Source organism: Muscardinus avellanarius (genome assembly GCF_963383645.1).
Source record: "Muscardinus avellanarius genome assembly, chromosome: X".
Classification (NCBI taxonomy): Eukaryota; Metazoa; Chordata; class Mammalia; order Rodentia; family Gliridae; genus Muscardinus; species Muscardinus avellanarius.
This window is the reverse complement of record NC_137792.1, coordinates 33,896,878-33,923,992: the sequence shown is the minus strand read 5'-3', so window position 1 is coordinate 33,923,992 and position 27,115 is coordinate 33,896,878. Positions and strand designations below refer to the sequence as shown.

Genomic DNA, 27,115 nt, shown 5'->3' with positions numbered 1-27,115 from the left:
ATCTTTCGTAATTTGTTCCTTATTTTCTTACTTATTTAACTTGGCTTCATTTTTTAAAAAATGGTTCCATATATCTCTCCTTAACTTTTTTTCCAGCCAGGTACAGGATGCACACCTGTAATCCTAGTGCTTGGGTGGCTGAGACAGGAGGATCTCAGATTTGAGGCCAGCCTCAACAATTTACCAAGACCCTGTTTCAAAATTAAAAAAATAAAAAGGGCTGGGGGTGGAGCTCAGAGGTGGAGTGCCCCTGAGTTCAATCCTAGTACCAAAAATAAATAATTTTTCCTTTTTGAAATTAAAGTATATTAACATAAATTTTTAAATTATTTTTTCTAGTGACAAAGCATCATTGCCAATATTCCTAATGTATTTATATAATGTGATTCTTGGCCGGGCGTGGTGGCATACGCTTGTAATCCCCGTGCTTGGGAGGTGGAGACAGGAGGATCAGGCAGGTTCAAAGCCAGCTTTGCTGGCTTAAGAGACCCTGTTTCCAAGCCGGGCGTGGTGGCACATGCTTGTAATCCCCACGCTTGGGAGGCTGAGACAGGAGGATCGCGCAGGTTCGAAGCCAGCCTCAGTTGGCTTAAGGGACCCTGTTTCCAAATAAAAATATAAAATAGGTCTGGGAGTGTAGCCCGCAGGTAGAAGGCCCCTGGGTTCCATCCCCAGTACCACCAAGAAAAAAAAGAGACCCTGTTTCCAAAATATATATATATGTATGTATGTATGTATGTATGTATGTATGTCTGGGAGTGTAGCCCGGAGGTAGAAGGGTTTCCAGGAATCCCAGTACCACCAAAAAAAAAAAAAAAAAAATATATATATATATATATATATATATGTATATAATGTGATTCTTTGAGTAAAAGAGAGTATATCTTATTCTTTAAATATTTTTAATTGTTCATAGAAGAATTGCAAATATAAAAATAGTGAAAAATCTTCTAAGTTTATTTACCTGGTCAGAACTTTGAAGTTTTTAAACAAATGCTTTAAGAGATTAGGATATAGCTCAGTGGTAGGGTACTTGCCTTGCATATGTAAAGCCCTCTCCCCCAAATGCTATCTTTTTCAGTCTATACAATTTCAGACACTATTATGAACATATTTACTATCCATACTCCAGCTGTTTTTGACCATGTCCAAAGTGCTGAGTCTAATTAAGTGAGATAATGTAGGTGAAGTGTTTAAAAGCAGAAAGTCTTAAGAGTGCTAGTAGCAAAGGTAGTACCTTTTATCATTACAGAGCTCAGCTCAATCCATAATGCTTAAAGATTAGCTTCTTAGGTATATACTAGAACCCTGCATTAAAGCCACTTTGACAAAAATAGATAAAAATATTGCCTCAAGAGCTGGGTGTGGTGGTGCACGCTTGTAATCCTAGTATTTGGGAGGCTGAGACAGGAGGATCACGGTTCGCAGACAGCCTTGCTACTTAGTGAGGATTGAGGCCCTTTTCAACTCAGTGAGACCCTTTTTCAAAATAAAGAATAAAAAAACATAGGGCTGAGGGTGTTTGTAGCTCAGAGGTAGAATGCCTCTGGGTTCCAGTCTCAGTACGGAAAAAAAAGATTATATTTATATATTGCCTCAAGAAAAGAGAAAGGAAGTTTTTACAATATAGTTCTGGTGTTCTGTGACAATAGTAGAGTGACTCCAGTTAACTACAATGTATTCAAAATAGCTAGAAGAGAGATTTTTAAATGTTTTCATCATAAAGGTATAATGTTTAAGGAGATATGTTAGTTGCTTTGGTTGATCTCTATGACATATACATGTATCAGAATATCACATTGTACTCCATAAATATGTACAATTATTTTGTGTTAATTGAACAGTATGTATTCATTCAAGGAAAGTAAAGGGATAGAGGTATAAAAAAAGAAAATCTATAATAAGGCATATCATCTAAAGAGACAAAGGGGAAGGCTGACAACAAAAATGCAAATACGGGCCTTAAAGAAATAAAGGGTGTGCCAGAAATCTGGTGACTTTATCAAATAAATATATTGGGGAGTATGTCCATTAACCTCATCAGGACTTAACATTAGATTTATTAGCACTTAATAATCCTAATGATAAGAGTGAATAGAACCCTCTCCCTTTAATCTTTCCAGCAAAGATGGTAATCATAGGCCGGAAATTTATGATTGGAAAGTATAATTGAAACCCATTGGGGCTAGAGAGGGCACTAATCCCCCTTTATTCTTTTTTTCTTAAAAGCTTTGTTGAGATATAATTCACATACAGCTATTTCATTCAGTAGTTTTTACTATACTCAGGATTGTACAACTGTTGCCACAATTTAATTTTTGAACATTTTAATCTTTCCAAAGGGAAACCTTGTGTCCATTAGCAGTCACTTCTATTCACCCTTCTTTAGCTCCTAACAACCACTAAATCTGCATTATCTCTATATAGATTTACCTATTTCGGCATTTCATGTTGTTTTAAGCATATTTTTGAGATTCATCTGTGTTACAGCAGGTTTCAGAACTTCATTTTTTTTTTTTTTTGGTGGTACTGGGGTTCCTGGAAGCCCTTCTACCTCCGGGCTACATCCCAGACCTATTTTTACATTTTTATTTAGAAACAGGGTCTCCTAAGCTAGCGTGCATGGCTGGCTTGGAACCTGCGCGATCCTCCTGTTTCTGCCTCCCAAGCGCGGGGATTACAAGCGTGCGCCACCATGCCCACCTTCAGAACTTTATTTTTAAATTCAATCTGCTCTATGGATGTACCATGTTTTATTTACCCATTCATTATGAGTGGACATTGTGGTCATATTCAGTTTGGGGCTATTATGAATAATACTGCTATGAATATTTGTCTACTTTTTTGTGAACATGTAGTTTCATTTCTAATATATATACATACTTGCATGCATACATATATAAATATATAGATATAGGCTGGGTAATGTGGTAGATGTTTTGACCTATTGACATGTTCAACACTACTTTACGATCTCACCAGCAGTGTAGGGGGGTTGTTTTTCTCCACATTCTCTCCAACATGAACCTAGGGCCTCATGTATGCTAAGCAAGTGCTCTACCACTGAGTGACATCCCCTCCCCTTTTAAAGTTTTGTTTTTTAAGTGAATCTCTTTTAAGTTGCCAAATACCCTTGAACCTATGATATTCCTGCCTTAGCCTTCTGAGTAGCTGGTATTAAGGCCTGTACCACTGCACGTATCTTAGTTTTTGTTTTTGTTTTTGTTTTTGTTTTTCAGTACTGGGGATGGAACTCAGGGGCATTCTACCTCCAAGCTACACCCGCAGCCCTATTTTTTTATTCTTTGTTTTGAAACAAGGTCTCACTAAGCTGCAGAAGGCCTAAGTAGCTGAGGCTGTCCATGAACCCTCCTCTCTCAGCCTCCCAAATGCTGGGATTGTAAGCGTGCATCACCACGCCCAGCTTGTCGTTGTTCTTGGTGATATTCAATTTGATTTATTTTTTGTTGATTTTTCCTGTAGTGTCATACCTAAGAATCTATTTCCTAATCCTGGGGTCATGAATATATGTACCTATGTTTCTTCTTCCCTTCTTTTCTTCCTCTCTCTCCCTCTCCCCCCAACCAATAACACACACACACACACAGTCACTCATGGGCATTCTATTTCCAAGCTACACACCAGCCCTTTTTTTTTATTTTTTGTAACAGGCTTTCATTAGGTTACTGAGAGCCTCACTAGGTTGCTGAAATGTTCTCAAACCTGTGATCCTCCTGTCTAATCCTTCCAAGTTCTGGGATTATGGGCACATGCCACTGTACCAGCTGGTTTATGATTTTTTGATAGGCTCTGATTTACTTTATTATCATCTGTAAATAAAGCTTATTAAGTAAGTTAAAAAGAGTCAGTATGATTGCCCAAAGTAATTTAAATTACTCTGAAAAGTAAATGCTTAATATACCATACATAGGAATGGTTTTGTATACTGTTCATTTCAGTTCCAAAGACTTTTCCTTAAGCAGCATTTTGTAGAGATGTCACCATCTGGGTAGCCATAAGACCTGAGTTCAGTTGCATGCTCTTAAACAAGTCATTTATACACTTTGGGCTCCATTTTCATCTGTAATTTGAGGATAGTAGTCCAAGGTTTTTCTAGATCTCTAAGACTAACAGGAGTGTGCTACAGCAGTGGCTTTCAAGCCCTAGGTGTTTGTAGTTTCCTATGCGGTAGAGAAAAGTGTTTCTGGGACTCTGATTTGGAGGCAAGGGAGAACTTTGGGGTTGGTCCCTCCAGTCCTGCTTTAGTCAGAACATTCTGGAGAGGCAGAGGAAATGGTCTGCCCATCTACCATTTGGGGGCATAACATGTTTTTTAAATTCATATTCATATATTTATAATGCTCATGTTTCATTTGGCCACTTTTGTGGTAGGAAAGCATGTTTTACTAAGATCTTTTCCTGAGGACAGGGAATATTTTGTGTTCTTGGAATCTCTTAGTGCAGTCATCTGTATTTAGTTGGCTTTTCTTCTAACTGGAATAACCTGAGGAAATGAGTAGCTTGGAGGTTGGAGCATTTCAAGAAGGGCTAAGAGAGGGCATAGCTGCAGGTTTTGGACAACAAGGATTGCAGAGTGTGACTTCCTGCGGGTGGAAATGGCTTGGGAGAGAGGAAGCACAAGACTTTGGAGAGATCAAAATAGGCAGTAAAGGCACCAGCGGTAACAGATTCTCATATGGCCTGGTTCCCAGTGTTGCCTGCTGCTTGGGAGTCAGTGAGTGCTCCCTTGTGCTGTACTCCCCCTGCCGTCGCTGGGATCAGGGCATTGTGACCACTTGGGAACTGAACTGCACAGTCATTCCTAACTGAGGTTAAGTGCTTCTCTTAATTTTTCTGTAAAGAAGAATGTAGACGCTGGTTGTAATAGAAGATCTTCACAGATGTATCAAAGCATATTCTACTTTTGGGGCTCTCTTTTCTTCGCATGCTCTGTCTTTCCAAGAATATTCAATTTTGATAATTAGATTGAAATTTATAATTGCTATCCCAATTCCCAGAATTAGTTATTGCTATACTTTATTTCATTTATTTATTATTTTATTTTTGCCAGGAATTGAACCCAGGGGCATTTTACCTCTGAGCTACACCCCCAGCCCTATTTTTTTTTTTTTTTGATGGTACTGGGGGTGGAACCCAGAGGCTTTCTACCTCTGGGCTATACTCCCAGACCTTTTTTATATTTTATTTGGAAACAGGGTCTCACTAAGTTGCTGAAAGCCTCCCTAAGTAGCTGAGGCTGGCTTTGAATCCGTGCGATCCTCCTGTCTCAGCCTCCCAAGCGCAGGGATTACAAGCATGCGCCACCATGCCCAGCTCAGCCCTATTTTTTATTCTTAATTTTGAAACAGGGTCTCACTAAGTTGCAGAGGACATTACTAAGTAGCTGAGGCTGACCATGAACCTGCGATCCTCCTGTCTCAGCCTCCCAAGGATTGGGATTACAAGTCTGCGCCACCACACCTGGCTTCCATTGCTACACATTAGAAATGGTTTTGCTTTGATGAATTTGTTCTACTGGGAAGGCTGAGACAGAAGGATCACAGGTTCGTGGTCAGCCTCAGCGACTTAACTGCAGCCCTCTTTCAAAATAAAATAGGGGTAAAGGTCTAGCTTGCGGGTAGAAACTCCTGGGTTCAATCTCCAGTGCCAAAAAAAATTAATTTGTTCATTCTCTATTAGTAATTATAACTGTAAAGAAATATTTTTAAAAATTACCAACCTTGCTTCAAATCTATAAGTATTTTTATTATGCTATTTAAAGTAGTAAGTTTAGCAAAACACCATTGATGCCAATTAATTTGTTACATTGGTTTTGAATTAAATGTATTATAAAAGAAATTACTGTTTGTACCTTTTTGTATCCCCCCCCCCCGTGAACTTCTGTTTAACTTGAATGTTAAACATTTATATACAAATATATATTAGATATGCTTGAAAGAAATTTATTTTCATCTAATTAAATGTTGCTGAAATTGTTTATCCTATTAATTTGTTTGATAATTTGTTCGTATAGATAGTATCAATGGTAACTTCACCCATTCAAAATATTACAAATTCTCTTTTTTTCCCCAGTACTGGGGATGGAACCCAGGGGCATTCTACCTCTGACCTATAACCCCAAGCCCTATTTTTTTATTTTTTATTTTGAAACAGGGTCTGAGTTAGAGGATCTCACTAAGAAGATGAGGCTGGCCACAAACCTTGAACACTTTACCCTTTTTTTGTTGTGGGAATTTAACTTAGGGTCTCTGAGCTACATTCCCAGCTTTCCACTTTTCTTTTCTTTTTCTTTTTTTTTTTTTTTTTTAAGGCACTAGGGCCTTTTACATGTAGGCAAGCACTGAGCTACACCTTTAGACCTTTTTTTTTTTTTTTTTTTTTTTTTTTTTTTTTTTTTTTTTGGTGGTACTGGGGATGGAGCCCTTCTACCTCCAAGGTACACTCCTAGACCTATTTCTTTTTTATATTTTATTTGGAAACAGGGTCTCTCAAGTCAGCGAGGCTGGCTTCGAACCTGCATGATCATCCTGTCTTCACCTCCCAAGTGCGGGGATTACAAGCATGCGCCACCATGCCCAGCACCTTTAGCCCTTTTTTTAAAATTGTATTTTGAAGCCGGGCATGGTGGCGCACGCTTGTAATCCCCGCATTTGGGAGGCTGAGACAGGAGTATCACGGTTTGTGGACAGCCTCAGCTAGTTAGTGAGGCCCTCTGCAACTAAGTGAGACCCTGTTTCAAATTAAAAAGAATAAAAAATAGGGCAGAAGGTGTAGCTCGGTGGTCAAATGCCCCTGGGTTTCATCCCCAGACTTGAAAAAAAAATTATTTTGAGACTGGGTCTTTCTTTTTAAGTTGCTTAGGCTGGTCTTAGGTGGTCAAATGCCCCTGGGTTTCATCCCCAGACTTGAAAAAATATTATTTTGAGACTGAGTCTTTCTTTTTAAGTTGCTTAGGCTGGTCTTAGGTGGTCAAATGTCCCTGGGTTTCATCCCCAGACTTGAAAAAAAAATTATTTTGAGACTGGGTCTTTCTTTTTAAGTTACTTAGGCTGGTCTTAAACTTGTGATCTTCCTTCGTTAGCCTCCAGGTAGCTGGAATTACAGGAGTGTGCCACCATGCCCAGCTCCCACTTTGTTTTTTTAAGGTACCTTCACACACTTGTCACTTCTTTCTCCAGTGACACAGAGGGGTAGATTTTTATTTTATGTTTTTGGTGTTGGATATTAAACCCAAGGTCATTCTACCACAGAGATTACATTTTTTGTTTTGAAACAGGGTGTCACTAAGTTGCTGAAGGTCTCTGAGTTACTGAGATTGGTCTAGAACCTGCTATCCCCCTGTCTCAGCCTCCCAAATACTGGGATTGCAGATGTGTGCTATTGTGCCTGGCTGTTTTTTCTTTTAATTGTTTGACAAAGTAGCACAGGAGTCATGCCTGGTGAGAAGCCTGAATCACACATTCTCCTTCCTGCCACCTTTATTCTGTGTTGTAGCTTTAGAGGAACTCAGTAACAAGAAGAGGATATTCCTTTTGTACCCTTCAGCACTTAGTTTGCCCTAAGTGCTTTGCTCATTTACTGGATTTCATTTTGCCAACTTGTGGGATTAAGGGAAATGTTAATTGGGCCTACTAGAAATACTGTGAACTTTAGATCCATGCATATTGTCAGCGTTGGGGATTTGTGTTGAGCAATTGCCTATATTCTTGTTTCATCTGTGACTTGAAAATGAGGTACACAAATGACTTAGAAAAAAAGTGTTTTCCCTATGGAATCAATAATGTTTAATAGTTATCAATATTTCTTGAAACCTCTGGGCCCTCATTGCTAGAAAAACAACTCTTTTTTTAATGAAGTATGACACTGACAGTCTTTAGACTACGGATGAAATTTATTCTAACTGTACAACTCATTTTTTTCTTGATATGTTCCAACTAATATTGAGAAAAATTCCTAAAAATTAACTTATTATTAGCTACTAAACTAACTGTAAACTACTAAACTCAGTTAACTGATGAGACCGACTTTTCATTGAATATTTTAATCCTTTTTAAGGAATTTTGAAATTTTTTATTATAATATTTGAGATGGGTATGTTGTTCCAGTTCAACGTGAATATTACATTTTCCCTCTTGGACTAATACTAATTGACATAATAATGCTATTTGAAATGTTGTAGAATTATATTTTTCCCTAATATTCAGGATATTTTAATAGTTCTGTCTATTCATTGAGGTACTTTTTTAATATTCAAAAATAACTAACTTAATTTTGAAATATTCAGCTTCCATAGAAACTGCACTTCCAGCTCTCGTTGTTCCCATCTTGGAGCCCTGTGGGAATTCTGAGTGCCTGCACATTTTTGTAGATTTGCATTCTGGAATGTTCCAATTGATGCTTTATGGACTTGGTAAGTTACTAAACGATACAATTACTCAGTGTAAGAAAAAACCTTTTTTTAAAAAAAATTTCTGCCTTTATGTGTTGAAAGGGGTAGTATATACGGTATTGAATGTAGGCAAGGAAGTAATAACTAGTTGATGACTGTTTCTTGGAGCCCTATTTTAATTCTACTTTGGATTTTCTTGCACCAGATGTGAAACTTCCCAGTCTAAAATGCATTCACGTTTCTCTTATGTAAATGTAATAATGTTGATGGCTATTTTTTTATTTAGATTACTCTATCCAATAGCTCAGTTTCTATTTTACTACTAATAGTTGTGTGACGGGGGATGACTACTATGGATTCTAATATTATTCATGGCTGGAGAACTTATATATGTAGTATACATATCTATGATGACTTAGAGTACAGAGTGGTGGTTTTGTTTTGTTTTGTCTTGCGGTACTGAGGATGGAACCCAGGGACATTCTACTTCCAAGCTACATCCCCGGCCCTATTTTTTAGTTTGTATTTTGAAACAGGGTCTCACTCAGTAGCCAAGGCTGTCCACGAACACGATCGTCCTATCTCAGTCCCCCAATGCTGGGATTAGAAGTGTGCACCACCACGCCCAGCTGGGTACAGAGTTTTAGAGAAAAGTATTTTTCTCTTGCTTAAACACAGAAATTAAAGTTTTACCAAGTTGGTGTTCTGAAATGATAAAATATTTACTAGGAACTTAATGCTTTTGTGTTGCTATTGAACAGTGTTCTGGCCACTCGACATTAATGTTAAACAAGATTGATTGATGAAAATAAAGGATTTACTAGTTACATTATTTGGCTGTAAAAATAGACTTTTATATGAGCTGTTTCTGAAAAACTGTATTATTTTGAATCATAACCCCCACCCATGATAACCTCTTCTAAACCTCATTACTTCCCAAAGACTCTCCAAATACCATCATATTTGGGGATTAGAGTTCAAAATACTGACTTTGCCAGTAAGGACATAATTTATTCCCTAGCAATGCGCTTTCAGTTTTGTCTTTTAGGTTTTGATCTTTTAATTTTTATTTTTATTGGAAAGTAAACCCTGGAGCATGCTACTTCGGAACTATACCCTTAACCCATTCTTATTTATTTATTTATTTTTTGTGGTATTGAGGATTAAACCCAGGGGCATTTTACCTCCTAGCTACACCTCCAGCCCTATTTTTTATTCTTTATTTTGAAATAGAGTCTCACTGAGTTGCAAAGGGCCTAAGTAGCTGAGGCTCTCCGCGAACTGCAGTCCTCCTGAATGTTGGGATTACAAGTGTGTGCCATCATGCCCGGCCCCCTAACCCTTTTTATTTTTTATTTATTTTTATTTTTTATGGTACTGGGGGTAGAACTCAGAGGTTTTTCTACCTCCGGGCTATAAACTCAGACCTATTTTTATACTTTATTTGGAAACAGGGTCTCACTAAGTTGCTGAGAGCTTCACTAAATAGCTGAGGCTGGCTTCAAACCCATGCAATCCTCCTGTCTCAGCCTCCCAAATGCTGGGATTACAAGCGTGCGCCACATGCCTGGCTTCCGCTAACCCTTTTTTCTTTTTTTGGTGGTACTGGGGGTGGAACCCAGAGGCTTTCTACCTCCGGGCTATACTCCCAGACTCATTTTATATTTTATTTAGAAACAGGGTCTCACTAAGTTGCTGAGAGCCTCACTAAGTAGCTGAGACTGGCTTCAAACCTGTGGGATCCTCCTGTCTCTGCCTCCCAAGTGCGGGGATTACAAGTGTGCGCCACCACGCCCGGCCCGCTAACCCTTTTTAAAAAAATTATTTTGAAACAGTCTAAGTTGTTGAGGGTCTTGTCAAATTGCTGAGGCTGGCTACGAACTGGAGAACCTCCTGTCTCAGCCTCCCAAGTACTAGAATTGCAATTTTATACTACCACACCTAGCTCTTCAATTTTTTTCTATACTTTATTCCCATTGGTTGAAATCATTTTGTATCTTGCTTTTTTGCTCAGTATTTTATTTATTAGCATTATCTAGTGTCATTAAAATTTTGAAGTGGTAGAATTAGCAAGCCACCAGCCTTCATTTATGCCAGAGATAATTTGTGTTTGGTAAATAAACATTTCAATGGAATCTGTTAGTTTTTATATAATTTTTACATTTTAAGTCTAGTAATAAGTGCATATAACTTGAAAATACTAATTTACTAGCCCAAGAGTTTTGGCAATTAAAATAATGGGCAAAGAATTATTTCTGTGTTACTTGTGATTTCTAACAAGGTTCATTTGCCATTACTTATTTTATGTATAAGTCTCCTGAAGTGTTAAAGAGGGAAAACAAATTCATGTTGATTTATAGCTAATGATGTCTCAGTTTTTCTCTGACACAAAAAAGTATGATTTTTACCCTAATTTTTATTTGTGTTTTGGGCTACATAAATATTTTGTTCTTTCTGTGAGCAAGTAATTAATGAAGTGCTCTATTCTGTAGACCAGGCCACTCTAGACGACATGGAGAAATCAGTGAATGATGATATGAAGCGGATCATTCCTTGGATTCAGCAACTTAAGTAAGCTCATCTGTTTTGCTCAAGATGAAAATGGAAGCTTATTTTGACAGGCTATATTTTCTTTTCCATCTTTACTCTTGATTGCTCACTGTCCTTAAAGGTTCTGAAATGAAACTTGAGCACCATTACAATCCAAAATTTCTTGGAATAGGCAAAGATAATAGTACATATTTGCTTATATCAAATTCTGCACTAAAGCAAATATAGGTGTGAAGGACATGGCATTTAACTTGGATTCCTTACCAGGTTTTTTCTTTTCTTTTTTTTAACTGTACAAGCACTTTGTAAATCACAGTGATTTATTTATTATTGTGGCTCTTTTAAAATTAATAATATGAAATTTCAAGGAATAAAAATAAATTTCAGAGATAGTTCGAAACTGACAAAATGGAGGGGTGGCTGAGGCCAAAATACAACAAAAGCAAACAAGAACTGTTCAGTGGCCTCTTCTGTTTTAGTGTTCTTCTAGCTTTCCACCTCCTCCTCTTGCCAGTTTTGGTTTTGTCAATATTTGGAAAATTCAGTATGATTTTTTTCATTAACAGGATGTGATTTTAATTTCATTAGTTAGATATATGTTAGCTCTTTTAGTGTTTTACCATCATTTTTGTGCATTTTGGCAAGATTTTTTTTTATTTTCAGTACAGGGGATGGAACCCAGGGGAATCCTACCTCTGAGCTACACCCCCAGCCCTATTTTTTATTCTTTATTTTGAAACAGGGTCTCACTGTTTAAAGGGCCTCATTAAGTAGTAGCTGAGGCTGTCTGCAAACCGTAATCCTCCTGTCTCAGCTTCCCAAATGCTGGGATTACAAACATGTGCCACCATGCCCAGCTATATCTAGCATGCTTAGAAAAGTTCTCATAATTACTTACAAGAGTGCTTCTCGGCCGGGCGTGGTGGCGCACACTTGTAATCCCCGTGCTTGGGAGGCAGAGAACAGGAGGATCGCGCAGGTTCAAAGCCAGCCGCACGCACTGGCCTAGGAGACCCTGTTTCCAAATAAAAATGTAAAAATAGGTCTGGGAGTGTAGCCCAGAGGTAGAAGGGCTTCCAGGAACCCCAGTACCACCAAAAAAAAAAAAAGTGCTTCTCAAATCAATCACAGTCTAATTTTTTAGAAATAACTTTGGGGTATATTTTATATGTCACAAATTCTACCTATTTTATTTATTTATTTTATTATTTTTTTTGTGGTACTGGGAATGGAACCCTTCTACCTCCAGGGTACACTCCTAGATCTATTTTTTTATATTTTATTTGGAAACAGGGTCTCTTAAGTCAGCGAGGCTGGCTATGAACCTGTGCAATTCTCCTCCTGCACGATCCTCCTGTCTCTGCCTCCCAAGCACGGGGATTACATGCATGCGCCACCACTCCCGGCTCTACCTATTTTAGTATACAGTTCATTGATTTTTTTTTATAAATATACCAAGTTTTGCAACCATTACCACAATTCCAGTTTTAGAACATTTCTACCACCCCCTCCCCCCAAAATGCCCATTTTCAAGTAATCCCTGTTCCTAGCCACAGACAACTACAAATTTACTTTTATTTCTGTAAAGTTGCTTTTTCTGGACTTTCCATATAAATATAGTCAAAATATGTGGTTTTATGTGAATGGCTTCTTTCTTATTTTGTGGTATTGGGGATGAAACCCAGGGCATTGTACCTTCGAGCTACATCTCCAGCCCCATTTTTTTTTTTTTTTTTTTTTTTGGTGGTACTGGGGTTCCTGGAAGCCCTTCTACACTCCCAGACCTATTTTTACATTTTTATTGGGAAACAGGGTCTCCTATGCCAGCACGCGCAGCTGGCTTTGAACCTGCGTGATCCCCCTGTCTCTGCCTTCCAAGCGCGGGGATTACAAGAGTACGCCACCAAGCCTGGCTTATTCTTTGTTTTGAAAGAGGGTCTCACTAAGTTGTGGAGGGCCTCACTAAGTAGCTGAGGCTGTCCATGAACTGCGATCGTCCTATCTCAGCCTCACAAATGCTGGGATTACAAGTATGAGCCACCACGCCCAGCTTTGAATGGCTTCTTAAAATGTAGTGTATTTTCAGGATTCATGTTGTAGTCACTATTTCATTTGTATGACTGAAAACTATTCCTCTGTGTGGATACGGATATACCAATTTTGTTTATCCATTCATTAGTGCGTGGACAGTTGTGTGGTTTCTACTTTTTGACTATTGTGAATAATGCGGCTGTGAATACTCATGTACAAGACTTTACTTAAATATTAATTTCTCTTTGTAGTAGAATTGCTGGGAAGTACAGTCGTGTGTGTGTGTGTGTGTGTGTGTGTGTGTGTGTGTGTGTGCGTGCACGCATGTGTGTGTGTGTCCACGCCTAGGAGTAAAATTGCTGGGAAATACAGTAGTGTGTGTGTATTTCTCTGTGTGTTGCACCCCGGCCCTATTTTACGTTTTCTGTGAAAACAGGGTTTCACTAAGTTACAAAGGGCTTCTCAAGTTGCTGAATCTGGCCACGAACTTACAATACTTCTCAGCCTCCCACAGGTGCCATGTGCTACCACACCTGGCTGTTTAACATTTTAAAGAAACCACTAAAGTCCTTCCAAAGTGGCTATGTTATATTGCAGTCCCACCAGTATTGTGTGAAGATGTCTATTTTTCTATGTCCCTTCTAACACTTTTGTCTTTGAAAATAGACATCTTCATGAGTATAAAGTAGCTAATTGTGATTTTAGTTTACATTTGACTGATATTTGGCTAATGATACATTTGACTAATGACTAAGGATATTGCACATCTGTTCATATGAAAACTTTTGGTGGTTCTGGTGGTGGAACCCACGGGCCTTCTACCTCCGGGATATACTCCCAGACCTTTTTTTTTTTTTTTTGTATTTGATTTGGAAACAGGGTCTCACTAAGCTGCTGAGGCTGGCTTTGAACCTATGATCCTCCTGTCTCAGTCTCTCAAGTACTGGGATTACAAGCGTGTGTCACCATGCCCAGCTCATGTGAAAACTTTTATATTATGCAATAAAAATTAATTCTAGAAAAAATAAATGAAAAAACATGCACAAAAGATAAGCCCCATTGTTCTTGGTAGTACTGGGGAGGCTGAGACAGGAGCATCACAGGTTTGAGGACAGTCTCGGCAAGTAGTGAGATTCTCATCAACCTAGTGAGACCCTGTTTCCAAAATAAAATAGGGCTGAGGGTGTAGTTCAGAGGTAAAATGCTTCTGGGTTCAATCCCCAGTACCACAGACACAAAAAGATAAGCCCCAGTTTTTTATTTTTTATTACTACAGTTAAAAACCATAGAATTACACTTTAGTAAATAAAAAATCTAGACAAACATAACATGGGAAAATATAGAAACTGCACATTTTTCATTACATACGTACATACAAGGAATTAATAGAGGAAAACACTCGTACTCATGAATTTACCAAAAAATCAGCAAAACAAAAGTCAACAGTGGCCAGGCATAGTGGTACATGCCTGTAAGTAATCCCAGCATTTGGGAGGCTGAGACAGGAGGATCACAGGTTCATGGCCAGCCTCAGCTACTTAGTGAGGCCCTCCGCAACTTAGTGAGATCCTGTTTCAAAATAAAGAATAGAAAATCGGGCTGGGCGTGTACCTCAGAGGTAGAATGCCCCTGGTTTCAATCCCCACTACCACACATACACAAAAAGGTTAGTAGTGAAGTAGCAATTCTATATATACTTTGAAAAGACTATCTTGTATATCAGTATTTTGAATTTTTGATATGATAAATAGCTTGTTTCTTTCTTGTAACTTATTTTGTTGCTATGATAATACAAATTATGAGAGAGAATGTATATCTTAAATGTTTCTATTTTTTTTATAACATACTAAGTAGAGATACCAGTTTTACAAAGATATGTTGATGGGAATGGAAGTAGAGATTTGAAAGCAGTGTAACCAAGTTCAGGAAGTTCATTTATAACTGGTATCCAAAATGAAGCAAGTGAGGATATATTTTCTTTTTTTTTCTTTTTTTCACGGAACTAGGGATTGAACCCAGGAGCATTCTACCTCTGAGCTACACCCCCAGCTCGATTATTTTATTCTTTAATTTTTTGAAACTGGGTCTCACTGAATTGTGGAGGCCTCACTAAATAGCTGAGGCTGACCACAAACCCGTGATCCTCCTGTCTCAACCTCCCAAATGCTGGGATTACAAGCATGTGCCACCATGCCCGGCTAAGTGATGATATATTTTTAAAAATTATCTTTGTTTCTTCATCAGTAGTCAGTTTTATCAAGTGATCCTTTAAAGCTATAGTTAAATTTAAACTCTTTTTAATGGAAAAAATACTGTCCAGATTTTATACACTTTTGAGGTAACAGCAAACTACCCTTAAAACGTCATACATGCAATCATTTAAAAAAATTTTGAGGGGAATCAAACTCAGGGTCTTCCACATATCAAGAAAGTACTATACCACTGAGCTGCATTCGTGTGTGTGTGTGTGTGTGTGTGTGTGTGTGTGTGTGTGTTTGTTTTACACTGCCTTCTACCTCTGGGCTATACCTCCAGCCCTAATTTATTGTTTGTTTGGAAACAGGGTTTCAATAAAATGCTAAGAGCTTCAGAAAGTTGCTGAAACTGACTTTGAACCTGATTTTCCTGTCTCAGCCTCACAAATACTAGGATCACAAATGTGCACACATCCAGTCTTTTTTTCTTTTTTGAGACACAGTCTCACTGAGTTGCCTAGGTTGGCTTAAACTTGAGATCCTTGTGACTCTGCTTCCCAAGTAGCTAGAATGACAAATATGTGGGTTTTTTTGTTTGTTTGTTTTTGTTTTTTGTTTTTTGCGGGTCTGGGGATGGAACCCAGGGCATTCAATCTCTGAGCTATACCCCTACCCTATATTTTATTTATTTTGAAACAGAGTCTCACTAAATTACAGAGTGCCTCACTTAAGTAGCTGAGGCTGTCCTCAAACCGCGATCCTCTGGTCTCAGCCTCCCAAATGTTGGGATTACAAGCATGTGCCACCACGCCCGGCTCAAACATGGTTTTAATGCAAATAACTAGTACATGATTTATAACACATGCAGCTTACCATGCAAATGTAGGGGCACCCAAACTGATCTGTAGCCTATTAAGCAATGCATGTGAGTCTACTGATCATGAGCTTGGATATATTGCCATTGTTATATTGCTGTGAAAATTTTTATTTTGTGAAGCATGTTGGCGCACACTTGTAATCCCAATACCTTGAAGGCTGAGACAGGAAGCTCGCAGGTTCATAGCCAGCCTCAGCCACTTAGTGAGGCTCTCTACAACTTAGACACTTTTTAAAAAACAAGGAGTAAGCCAAGTGTGGTGGTGCACGCTTGTAATCCCAGCATTCTGGAGCCTGAGACAGGAAGGATCGTGGTTCGTGGACAGCTTCAGGTACTTAGTGAGGCCCTCTGCAACTTAGTGAGATCTTGTTTCAAAATAAAGAAGAAAAAATTGGGCTGGGGGTGTAGCTCAGAGGTCGAATGCCCCTGGGTTCCATCTCTAGACCTACCAAAAAAAAAAAAAAAAAAAGGAGTAAAAAAAAAAATAGGGCTGTAGCTTAGAGGTAGAATGCTAGAATGCTCCTGGGTTCAATCCCTAGTACCTCAAGAAAGAAGAAAATTCTTGTTTATCTATCTCATTGTGCATTAGGGAGATTTTGTGAACCAGTCATTTTCTCTTTCTTCTATATATTTAATTATTTGGTATTATAGCCTTAAGGATAATCAAATAAAAGTAACAAGAGTAATAATATAATAAAAAGAATTGATGGGAAATGTAGTTTCCCTGAAAGAGAAAGGTAATTAATACTTAAACCTGCTAGATATACCAAGGCACTTTATACATACATTCATAATAAGAACATTGGGAACCGAACTTGGTAGCGCACGCTTGTAATCCCCGCACTTGGGAGGCTGAGACAGGAGGATCACACAGGTTCGAAGCCAGCCTCAGCTACTTAGTGAGGCTCTCAGTAACTTAGTGAGACCCTGTTTCCAAATAAAATATAAAATAGGTCTGGGAGTATAGTAGAAAGCCTCTGGGTTCCACCCTCAGTACCACCAAAAGAAAAAAATAAACCACACACACATAATAAGAGCATTGGGACTTTCTGTCTTTGGTGATACAAAAAATGAAATATTTTTATGCTTATTTGTTGAGTGTTCCTGTTTTATGAACAATTTAGGCATTTTAGAAAGGATTTGAGATTAGTTTTTTTTTTTTTTTTTGTGTGTGTGTGTGTGTGTGTGTGTGTGTGTGTGTGTGTGTGTGTGTGTGTGTAAACAAGCCGGGAGTGGTGGTGCATGCTTGTAATCCCAGCATTTGGGAGGCTGAGACAGAAGGATGGTGGTTTGCAAACAGCCTCAGCTACTTAGGCCCTCTGCAACTCAGTGAGACCCTGTTTCAAAATAAAGAATAAAAAATAGGAGCCGGGCATGGTAGCACACGCCTGTAATCCCAGCATTTGAGAGGCTGAGACCAGAGGATTGTGGTTTGCAGACAACCTCATCTACTTAGTGAAGCCCTTTGCAACTCAGTGAGACCTGGTTTCAAAATAAAAAGAATAAAAAACAGGGCAGTGGATGTAGCTTGGAGGTCGAATGCCCCTGGGTTCCATCCCCAGACCCACCAAAAAAAAAAAAAAAGAAAGAAAGAAAAAAAAAAAAATAGGGCTGGGACTGTAGCTCAGAATTCCCCTGGGTTCTATTCCCTGTACTTAAAAAAGAAAAAAAAAAGAAGCTGCCATTTCCTCTAATAAACTAAGATAGTATCTTAGCCTTACAGTTAATTTTGCCTTATAAGGAGTCAAAGTAATTTACATTGTGGCTTAAACTAGAACCAACAGTCCACTACAAAAATGTGGAAAAAATTCTTCATCATTATGTTACAGCATCCTTTTATTAATTCAGTTAAATTCAATTAATTGGGCTTTTAGTGATCTTTATAAATCAGTAGCACCTAGTTAATCAGAACAGTATGATTTTATGATATAGCTTATCTCTTTTAAATTTAGATTTTGGCTTGGACAACAGCGGTGCAAGCAATCTATAAAACATCTGCCTACAATAAGTAGTGAAACATTGCAGCTCGCCAATTACTCAACGCATCCTATCGGGAACCTGTCTAAGAATAAGCTGTTCATTAAACTTACACGTCTTCCACAGTACTATATTGTAAGTATGCAAAGAGGTGATTAGGGTGGTCAAGTCCAGTAATTCTGTTATTACCTTGAAAGAGTTATTGCTCAGTTTAATTTGCAAATTAATTTTTTGAATATTTTACTTATGTAGTGATTTTCAACCCAGGCTTAGGTGATGGAGGAGAAAAGAAAATCACGTTTTGATTTGGAAATACAAGGTAGCCTCCATCACTTACTTTAGTGTGTTCTCGTTTTTTACCGGAATGAGGTACCTCTTCTGTTAGAAGAAAAAAATTGAAAGCAATCACTATGAAAGTTTGGAGAATTTTCGGTATAAGATGAACTTGTTTGGCTTTAATTGAATATGAGCTGAACTTGCTTAAAGTAGCCTTTTAAATATGAGTTGGCTGAAATAGCTTTATTCTTTCATCCTTCATTGATTGAAGGTATATTCCATTTTGTAGTTTGCATGTACCTTTCAGTGCACAACTATGTCCTTTTGTTTCCATTTGTTTTTCTTTTCCTAGGTTTTTTAATTGGTTAGAATTTGTAGGAATTCAAAATAGGAACTAATATTAATGTATTTCCCTACTTGTAGAAATTTCTGTATGCACCAAGTACATACCTTGACCAATAATCTAATGTGTTTGATATTTTTAATTTAATATTATTGGTTGAGGTAATGGGAATGAAATATATTATCTTAAAAAGGTACTCTGTGTTGACTGGTAAATCTTCAGTTGCTTACATAGATTAAGGAGTGTGTCATTGATGTGAATTTTACTTTTTTTCCGGATTTTTTTTTATTTTTGGCGGTACTGGGGATAGAACCCAGGCATATCCTACCTCTGAACTATACCCTGAGGACTATTTTTTATTCTTTATTTTGAAACAGAGTCTCACTGAGTTGCAAAGGGCCTCACTAAGTAGCTGAGGCTGGCTGCAAACTGGGATCCTCCTGTCTCAGCCTCCCAAATACTAGGATTACAAAAGTGTGCCACCACACCCAGCTTTTTTCCAGGTTTTAAAATACCCACTGTGAGCCAGGGCATGGTGGCTCACACTTGTAATCCCAGGATTCTGGAGGCCGAGACTGGAGGATCGCAGTTTGTGGACAGCCTCAGCTACTTAGTGATGCACTCCGCAACTTAGACCCTGTTTCAAATTAAAGAATAAAAACTAGGGCAGGGGGTATAGCTCGGAAGTCGAATGTCCCTGGGTTCCATCCATAGACCTGCAAAATAACCCCAAAAAACATTAAAATATCCACTGTGGCACTAGATCTGACACAGGGTAGTGAACTATTATTTTAACTTTCAGTCAGTTTTTTGGTCTATATGTGAAGTGACAATATACATGTATAATAATCAAACCTGTAAGCATGCATGATCTTTTAAACTCAGACACAAACAAAATAAAATTAAATAGCATCAAAAATAGGCTTTCATGTTAGTGACCAGTGTTAAATCAATAATTTGTTTCACATAGTTAGACCAAAACTGAATGTAGATTATTCCCATATCCTTGAGATTTATCACTTAAGGAAGATAGATTCAAGCCGGGCGTGGTGGCGCACGCTTGTAATCCCAGCATTTCGTAGGCTGAGACAGGAGGATCGCGGTTCGCGGACAGCCTCAGGTACTTAGTGAGGCCCTCTGCAACTCAGTGAGACCCGGTTTCAAAATAAAGAATAGAAAATAGGGCAGGGGGTGTAGCTCGGAGGTCAAATACCCCTGGGTTCCATCCCCAGACCCGCATTTAAAAAAAAAAAAAAAAAAGCAAGATACATTCATAAAATTAGAAAGAACTACTACTGTAGATTTTTAAGAACAGAGAGGACAAGAGTTGTGGTACATACCTGTAATCCTAGTACTCATGAGGATGAGACTGAGGATTGTAATTTTAGGTCAGCTTCATCAATTTAGTGAGACACAGTTTAAAAAAAAAATGGCTGGTGGTATAACTAGGAGGTAGAGTGTTGCTGGGTTCAGTCCTCAGTACCAAAACCAAAAAACAGGAAAGGTTTGTTGCAGTTGGTACCTTAATGTCTTCTTTCTGCCATTTTACATTTATTAGTTAGCTTTATTGAGATATAAATTTATTTATTTTGTGGTACTGGGAATGGAACCCAAGGGCATTCTACCTCTGATATATACTCCCAGCCCTATCTTTTTCATTTTTGAAACAGGGTCTCACTGAGTTGCAAAGGGCTTCGCTGAGTAGCTGAGGCTGTCCGTGAACCACGATCTTCCAGTCTTAGCCTCCCGAATGCTGGGATTATGAGTGTGTGTCACCATGCCTAGCTCAAATTTGGGCTTTTAGTGTATGAATTTTGATGAATGTTTACTGCCGTGTAACCTCCATCTCAGGACACAGGACAGATCTATCATCTCTAAAAATTCCCTCATACTATCTATAGAAATCAGCCACCCTTTGCCGGGCGTGGTGACGCACGCTTGTAATCCCAGCATTCGGGAGGCTGAGACCAGAGGATCGTGGTTCACAGATAGCCTCAGCTACTTAGTGAGGCCCTCTGCAACTCAGTGAGACCCTGTTTCAAAAACAAAGAATAAAAAATAGGGCAGAGGGTGTAGCTTGGAGGTCAAATGCTCCTGGGTTCCACCCCCAAACCCGCAAAAAAAAAAAAAAAAAAAAGAGAGAGAGAGAAAGAAAAAGAAATCAGCCACCCAGCCATCCCCACCCCCAGTCCCCAGCTAGTAACCACTGACCTCTTCCCTGTCTCTATAGTTTTGCCTTTCCACTCTAGCTTTTTTCATTTGGAATAATGTCCCTGATGTTTGTCTATGCTGTGGTGTATATAATAGTTCCCTTTATTGCAGCATAGTATTCCATGCTCTAGAAATACCACAGTTTTAATCATCACCTGTTGAAGGACATCTGGGTGTTTTCCAGTTTGGGGCAATTAAAATTAAAGTTCCTTTAAACATTTACATGTATTTTTGTGGAGACTTATGTTTTTGTTCTGTATAAGTAATTAGAAGTAGGATTTGGGGGCCACATGACAAGCATGTCATTTATTTTATAATAAATTGGCAACATACTTTTTTATTTTTTTATTTTTTTATTTTTTTTATTATTTTTTTATATTATATTTTATTTTATTGGTACACTGTATTCATACATCATAGTGGGATACAAACTTTTGTAGACATACATGCACACATCGCCCAGTCAGCCCCCACCCAATCCCCACCCCATTCTCTCCCCATCCCTCCTTCCCATGCTTGGCTTAATGGTTGACATCTAGTATTATAGCAATTTATCCAAAATTAAAAATGATAATCTCACATAACAGTTTCATTTGTCTGATACCAAGTGTTTGATGATTTAAAGATAGCATTTCAATATTTCTTTTTGCTTTCTTTCTTACTAGAGCATATTTTTTTCTGTTTTTTAGGTGAAACTATCATATATTTATATATTTATTTTTCAGAAAAAAATCTATCCTAATATGGAATATGAATTCTAGATACCCAAAACGATCTTGAAAAAGAACAAAGCTAGCAGATATATATTTTCTGATTTCAAACCATATAAAGCTACAATAATTGAAACAGTGTAGTACTGTTCTAAAGGCAGATATATAGACCATTGGAGTTAAATACAAGCCTAGAGCTAAATTCTTCCCTATATTGTCAAGTTATTTTTGACAAGGTTTCCACGAACATTTGGTGGTGGAAATAATAATCTTTTAACTAAATATTGTTGAAAAATAATAATTACATGGAAAAGAATAAAATTGGATCTTTACCTAATCCCATATACAAGTATTAACTCAAAATAGATAAAAGACCTAAATATAAATCTTAAGACTATAAACTTTTAGGAGAAAATCTGGGTCATAAAACCTCACAACATTGAAATTGGCAGTGATTTCTTGGATATGATTTCAATGGCACAGGCAACAGAAGAATATACAAACTCCCTAAAAAATAAAAGAAAATATTGTATATCCAAAGACAATGTAAACAGAGTTAAAAGTTACTAATAGAATTGGATAAAATATTTCCAAATGCTATATCTGAGGGTATATTAATATTCCAACTAGAAATCCTAAAAATTAACAACAATAAAGGCAAACAATACAACTTAGAGATAGGTAAAAGACTAACATAAATAATGAATCTCCACAGATAACCAATCTTAGTTGTCTGTTGGATGGAAACTCTTGTTTCTCTGGTTCTGGTGAGTGTTACCTATTTCTTCTTTGTAGTTAATCTCTTTGAGTATTTTCTCTAGCGCTGGTTTTGAAGACATAAATTCCTTCAGTTTCTGTTTGTCATGGAAGCTTCTTATTTCTCCATCTAATTTGATAGAAAGTTTTGCTGGATAGGAAATTTTTGGCTGGAAGTTGTTTTCTTTCAGAGTTTGGAATATGTTACTCCAAGCCCTTCTGGCTCTCATGACTTGGTTTGGGAAGTCTGGAGTGATTCTAATTGGTTTGCCTCTGAATGTCACTTGGCCCTTTGTTTTTGTTGCCTTTAAGATTCTCTGCTTGGCTTCCACATTGGTCATTTTGACAATTATGTGGCGTGGGGATCCTCTTCTCCGATCCTGTCTAAAGGGAGTTCTATAAGTTTCCTGGATCTGTGTATCAACTTCTTGCTCTATATTTGGAAAATTTTCTGCTATTACTTCCTTGAAGAGATTGTTGATCCCTTTGGTATCACTTTCTTTTCCCTCCTCTATTCCAATTATTCTTAGGTTAGCTCTCTTAAGATGGGCCCATATTTCTTCAATGTCAGATTCCTGCTGTTGGATATTTTTTTCTAGATTAGAAACTATGCATTCATTTTTGGATTGCTCATCTTCTAAGAGCGAGATTCTGTTCTCCATGTGGTCTAATCGGTTGTTTGTGCTTTGAATTGAGGCCTTTACTTCATTAATTGCATCCTTTATCTCTTTTTGGCTCTCTCTGAGTTCTTTTCGAAGCACCTCTATTATTTCTACAGTTATTTTCCTGATTTGATCTTCTAGAAATCTCTGATTTTCTGTTTTATCAGGTTCTGATGTTGTGGGGTTGTGCACATTCATTACTCCAGTGTTATTCCTCTTTCCCATGATTTCGGAGGTTTGTGCCTTCTCTGGGTTCTTCCCTTGGGTCACTATAGCTTCACTTAAGGTGCTCTGGATCTCGAGTCTGTATTATCTCAGACCCCACTACTCCTTTACTGGGTTGTATCACAGAGTCTCCGACCCAGGGAGTCGATAGAGGCTGCTTTAAACTATGGGGGGTGCCAGGTTGCACGTTCTCCTATGGTGTGATATCTCTGCCACCACCACTCCCTCACTGGGTCAAGTCCCAGGAGGCCCAATACTGCGATTTCTCCTCTGTGGCCCGCAATTTGACTCACTGTTCTTGAGTACGCAGATGTAGCTGTACTGGACTCGGTGAATTCACTGCTGCTGCCGCTGGTGGCAATATGGCACCTCTGCCACGCCCTCGGCCATGAGGCTGGCGTATTTTTTCTTCTCTGGTTTTGATTTCCACTCTGAATCCCTGCAGCGTGTGCTGAGCTCAGCCACTGGGAGCTTTAAATGCTGTCTGCGCCGAAAGATCCCGCCTGGCTGTTCCGCAGCGGCTCACCTGGCTTGCTGTAGCCGTCCGTTGAGTTCGCCGCTGCCGCCGGCAGTATGGCGCTGCTGCCGCGTCCTCGGGCTCGTGTGTCTCCTCTGTGGCCCTGAGCTCTGTTCTCAGTCCGCTTTCTCTCTGGAGCCTGGTGGGTTTTTTTGTTTTTCTGGTGATGGTGTTTTCTGGCTATGAAAGGCGCTCTTTTTGTGGTAATGGAGATTGGTTGTTAGCGGGACTCTTAAGCCCCGCTTTTCTCGGTCGCCATCTTCCCGGAAGTCTCGCAACATACTTTTTTAAATGTCCATACAATTTTCCATTCCTGCTGGCAATGTCTTGAGAGCTCAGGTTGCTACTCATTCTTGTCAGTAATTTGGTGTTGTAGTTTTTAAAATTCTGATAGATGTACAGTGGAATTTTTTCATCATCTTAATTTGATGTTGAACATCTTTACATGTCCTTACCTGCCATCCCTCTTCTTTGGTGAAGTATCCATTTTACTTCTGTGTGTGTGTATGTGGGGGCTACTGGGGGCTGAAACAAGGGGTATTCTACCTCTGAGCTATGCCCCCAGCCCTATTTTATTTTTATGTGTAAACAGGGTCTTATTAAGTCGCACGGGGCCTCAATAAGCTACTGAGGCTGGCCAGGAACCTGTGATGCTTTTGTCTTAGCCTCCCAAGTACTAGGGTTACAGGGGTACACCACCACACTCAGCTCTATTTTACTTTTAATTCTTCCATTCCTGATGTGTGTGAGCAAAGTAATGCTTTCTGGACCCAAATGTGAATGCTTTCTAAAGCTTTTTTTATGGTATTATTTCTGTCACTGGGGAACTTTTCTGAAAAATTTTAGCTAGGCCTTGAATATGGTAAACTAATATAGTGGGTAAGAGCAAAGTCTCTGTAGCCATATTTCAAGGATTAAAGCATGAATCCATCACTCTTTAGCTGTGTGATATTGGGCAAGTAACTCACTTTTTGTGCTTCAGCCTCATCAGAAAAATAAAAATAGTAATACCTATTTCACAAGGTTTATAGAAGGATTAAATATGTTTTCATCTGTGATGTATTTCAGACAGTACTTGGCATATAGTAATCTCTATGTCAGTGTTAACTGTTGTTGATCTTTTTTTTTTTTTGTACTGGGAATTGAACACAGGGGTATTCTACCTCCAAGCTATGCTACCAGTCCTACTTATTTATTTATTCAGTAATTAATTTATTTTTATTTTGACCAGGGTTGCACTAAGTTGCTGTGGCTGACTTCAAAACTAGGATCTTCCTGTTTTAGTTTTCCTGTTATTATAGACATATGCCATTGCGCCTGACTCTGTATTTTTAAACAGTCTACTTAAGATTTAGGGGAAAGAGGGAAATTCCCTAATGTGCATGATGTACATTAACAAACATACCAAAGTCAATCACGAAGCTAAACATGAGGAGGAAGGGGGAGGAAATGGGGAGGGAATTGGGTAAGGGCTAATTGGGTGATGTGTACATGTCTGTCTCTACCATCTTGTACTCCATTAAACTGTATGACTACAATGCACCAATAAAAATTGTTTTTAAATGAAGATGGGTGTGGCGGCGCACACTTGTAATCCCCACGCTTGGGAGGCAGAGACAGGAGGATCGTGCTGGTTCAAAGCCAGCCTCGCTGGCTTAAGAGACCCTGTTTCCAAATAAAATATAAAATAGGTTTGGGAGTGTAGCCCGGAGGGGTAGAAGGGTTTTCAGGAACTCCAGTACCACCAAAAAAAAAATTTTTTTTTAAGTAAAAAAAAAAAAAAATCAGAATTCTGAGCCCTACTTGGTGTAAGAAAGAAAATAAGCTGGGTGTGGAGGCGCCCAGTACTTGGGAGGTTGAAACAGGAGGATTGCAAGTTCATGGCCAGCCTCAGCTACTTAGTGAGAACCTATATAACTTAGACCCTGTTTCAAAATGAAGAATAAAAAAATAGGGCTGGGGTGTAGCTCAGAGTAGAATGCCCCTGGTTCCATCCCCAGTACTGCAAAAAAAAAAAAAAAAAAAAAAAAAAAAAAAAAAAAAAAAAGAAAGAAAAGAAAAAAGAAACAAAATATTTGGCACTTCTTATTTCTCCAAATCTCCTGATTTGTGCTTTTTCAGGTTGTAGAGATGCTAGAGGTTCCTAATAAACCCACACAGCTGTCATACAAGTACTACTTCATGTCTGTGAATGCTTCAGATCGTGACGAGACCCCTGTAATGGCACTGTTGCTGCAGCAGTTCAAGGACAACATCCAGGACTTGATTTTTCGCACAAAATCTGGGAAGCAGACCAGAACCGGTGCCAAACACAAGGTATGATCACATACAAAAGTGAGCAGAGTTTGTGTGTATAAACGTTTTTGTATTCTTTATCCATTTTTAATTATGGAAAAGAATTACATACGGTTTTTAAGAGGGAAGCAGTGAGGGTTAAATTACTGTCTACAGGTTTTTGGAACTGCTTCTGTTTTAATTAGTAACTATGCACCTTTTTTCACAAGAGAACTTGTTAAATACATAGTATTTACTACTAAATTACCAGCACTTTGGTTAGTATTTGTTCAGTAAACATTTGTTGAAAGAGTCTAGCATTTGTTTTTGTTAACCCTGAGCTTTGGTACAGTAGTTGAACTGCATTAATGAGTGCATCATGTATGTTTGTTTATTTATTTGTTTTACTTCTAGTTGTCTGATGATTCATGTCCAGTGGAATTCAAGAAAACCAAACGATCAGGAGAAACGTGTGCCTTCAATAAAGTTTTAGCTCACTTTGTTGCTATGTGTGATACAAACATGCCATTTGTAGGACTTCGGTTGGAGGTAAGTTTTTGGTCCAGTTTTCAATACTCTAAATACTGGTGTGTGTTTTTTTTTTTTAATTTTTTGATGATGGTAATGGGGATTGAACCCAGTGGCATTCTATCTTTGAGCTACACCCCAATCCCTATTTAATTTTCATTCTGTAACAGGGTCTTGCTAGGTTGATGAGAGTCTCACTACTTGTTCAAACCTATAATCCTCCTGTCTCAGCTTCCCAAGTACTGGGATTACAGATGTGTGCTGCCACATCCAGCTAAATGATAGAATAAGTTTTTTAAATGCATTGCCAAAGTTACATGAATTTTATTAAGAGAATGAGAACAATTGTGACTCTATTCATTTCAGGAAGGTTGGGGCTGCAATCATAGCAGTTCATGATATACATATAGACCATTACTTCAGTGATTCCAGACGCTGGGCCTTCTGCTGTGTATGTCATGGAAAACAGAATGTTCCTAGTTTTTTTTGTTTTGTTTTGTTTAAAGGGACAACTCTTAAGAATTAGCACCTTACTTTTAGTTCTTAGTATGATCCCTGTTTAAGCCTATTAGA

At 38.4% G+C, this 27,115-nt stretch overlaps 1 protein-coding gene across 1 annotated transcript in view; it reads left to right on the top strand.

Moving 5' to 3' along the window:
* MED14 (mediator complex subunit 14) overlaps positions 1 to 27,115 on the top strand; it is a gene marked incomplete at both ends in the record, with an annotated part of 90,933 nt that overhangs the window by 26,116 nt on the left and 37,702 nt on the right. Inside the window, 5 exons of the mRNA XM_080718652.1 lie at positions 8,306 to 8,431; positions 10,903 to 10,981; positions 18,016 to 18,175; positions 25,862 to 26,056; positions 26,429 to 26,563. Of these exons, the coding sequence (XP_080574778.1) occupies positions 8,306 to 8,431; positions 10,903 to 10,981; positions 18,016 to 18,175; positions 25,862 to 26,056; positions 26,429 to 26,563 (695 nt within the window). The remainder of the gene's footprint in view (positions 1 to 8,305; positions 8,432 to 10,902; positions 10,982 to 18,015; positions 18,176 to 25,861; positions 26,057 to 26,428; positions 26,564 to 27,115) is intronic.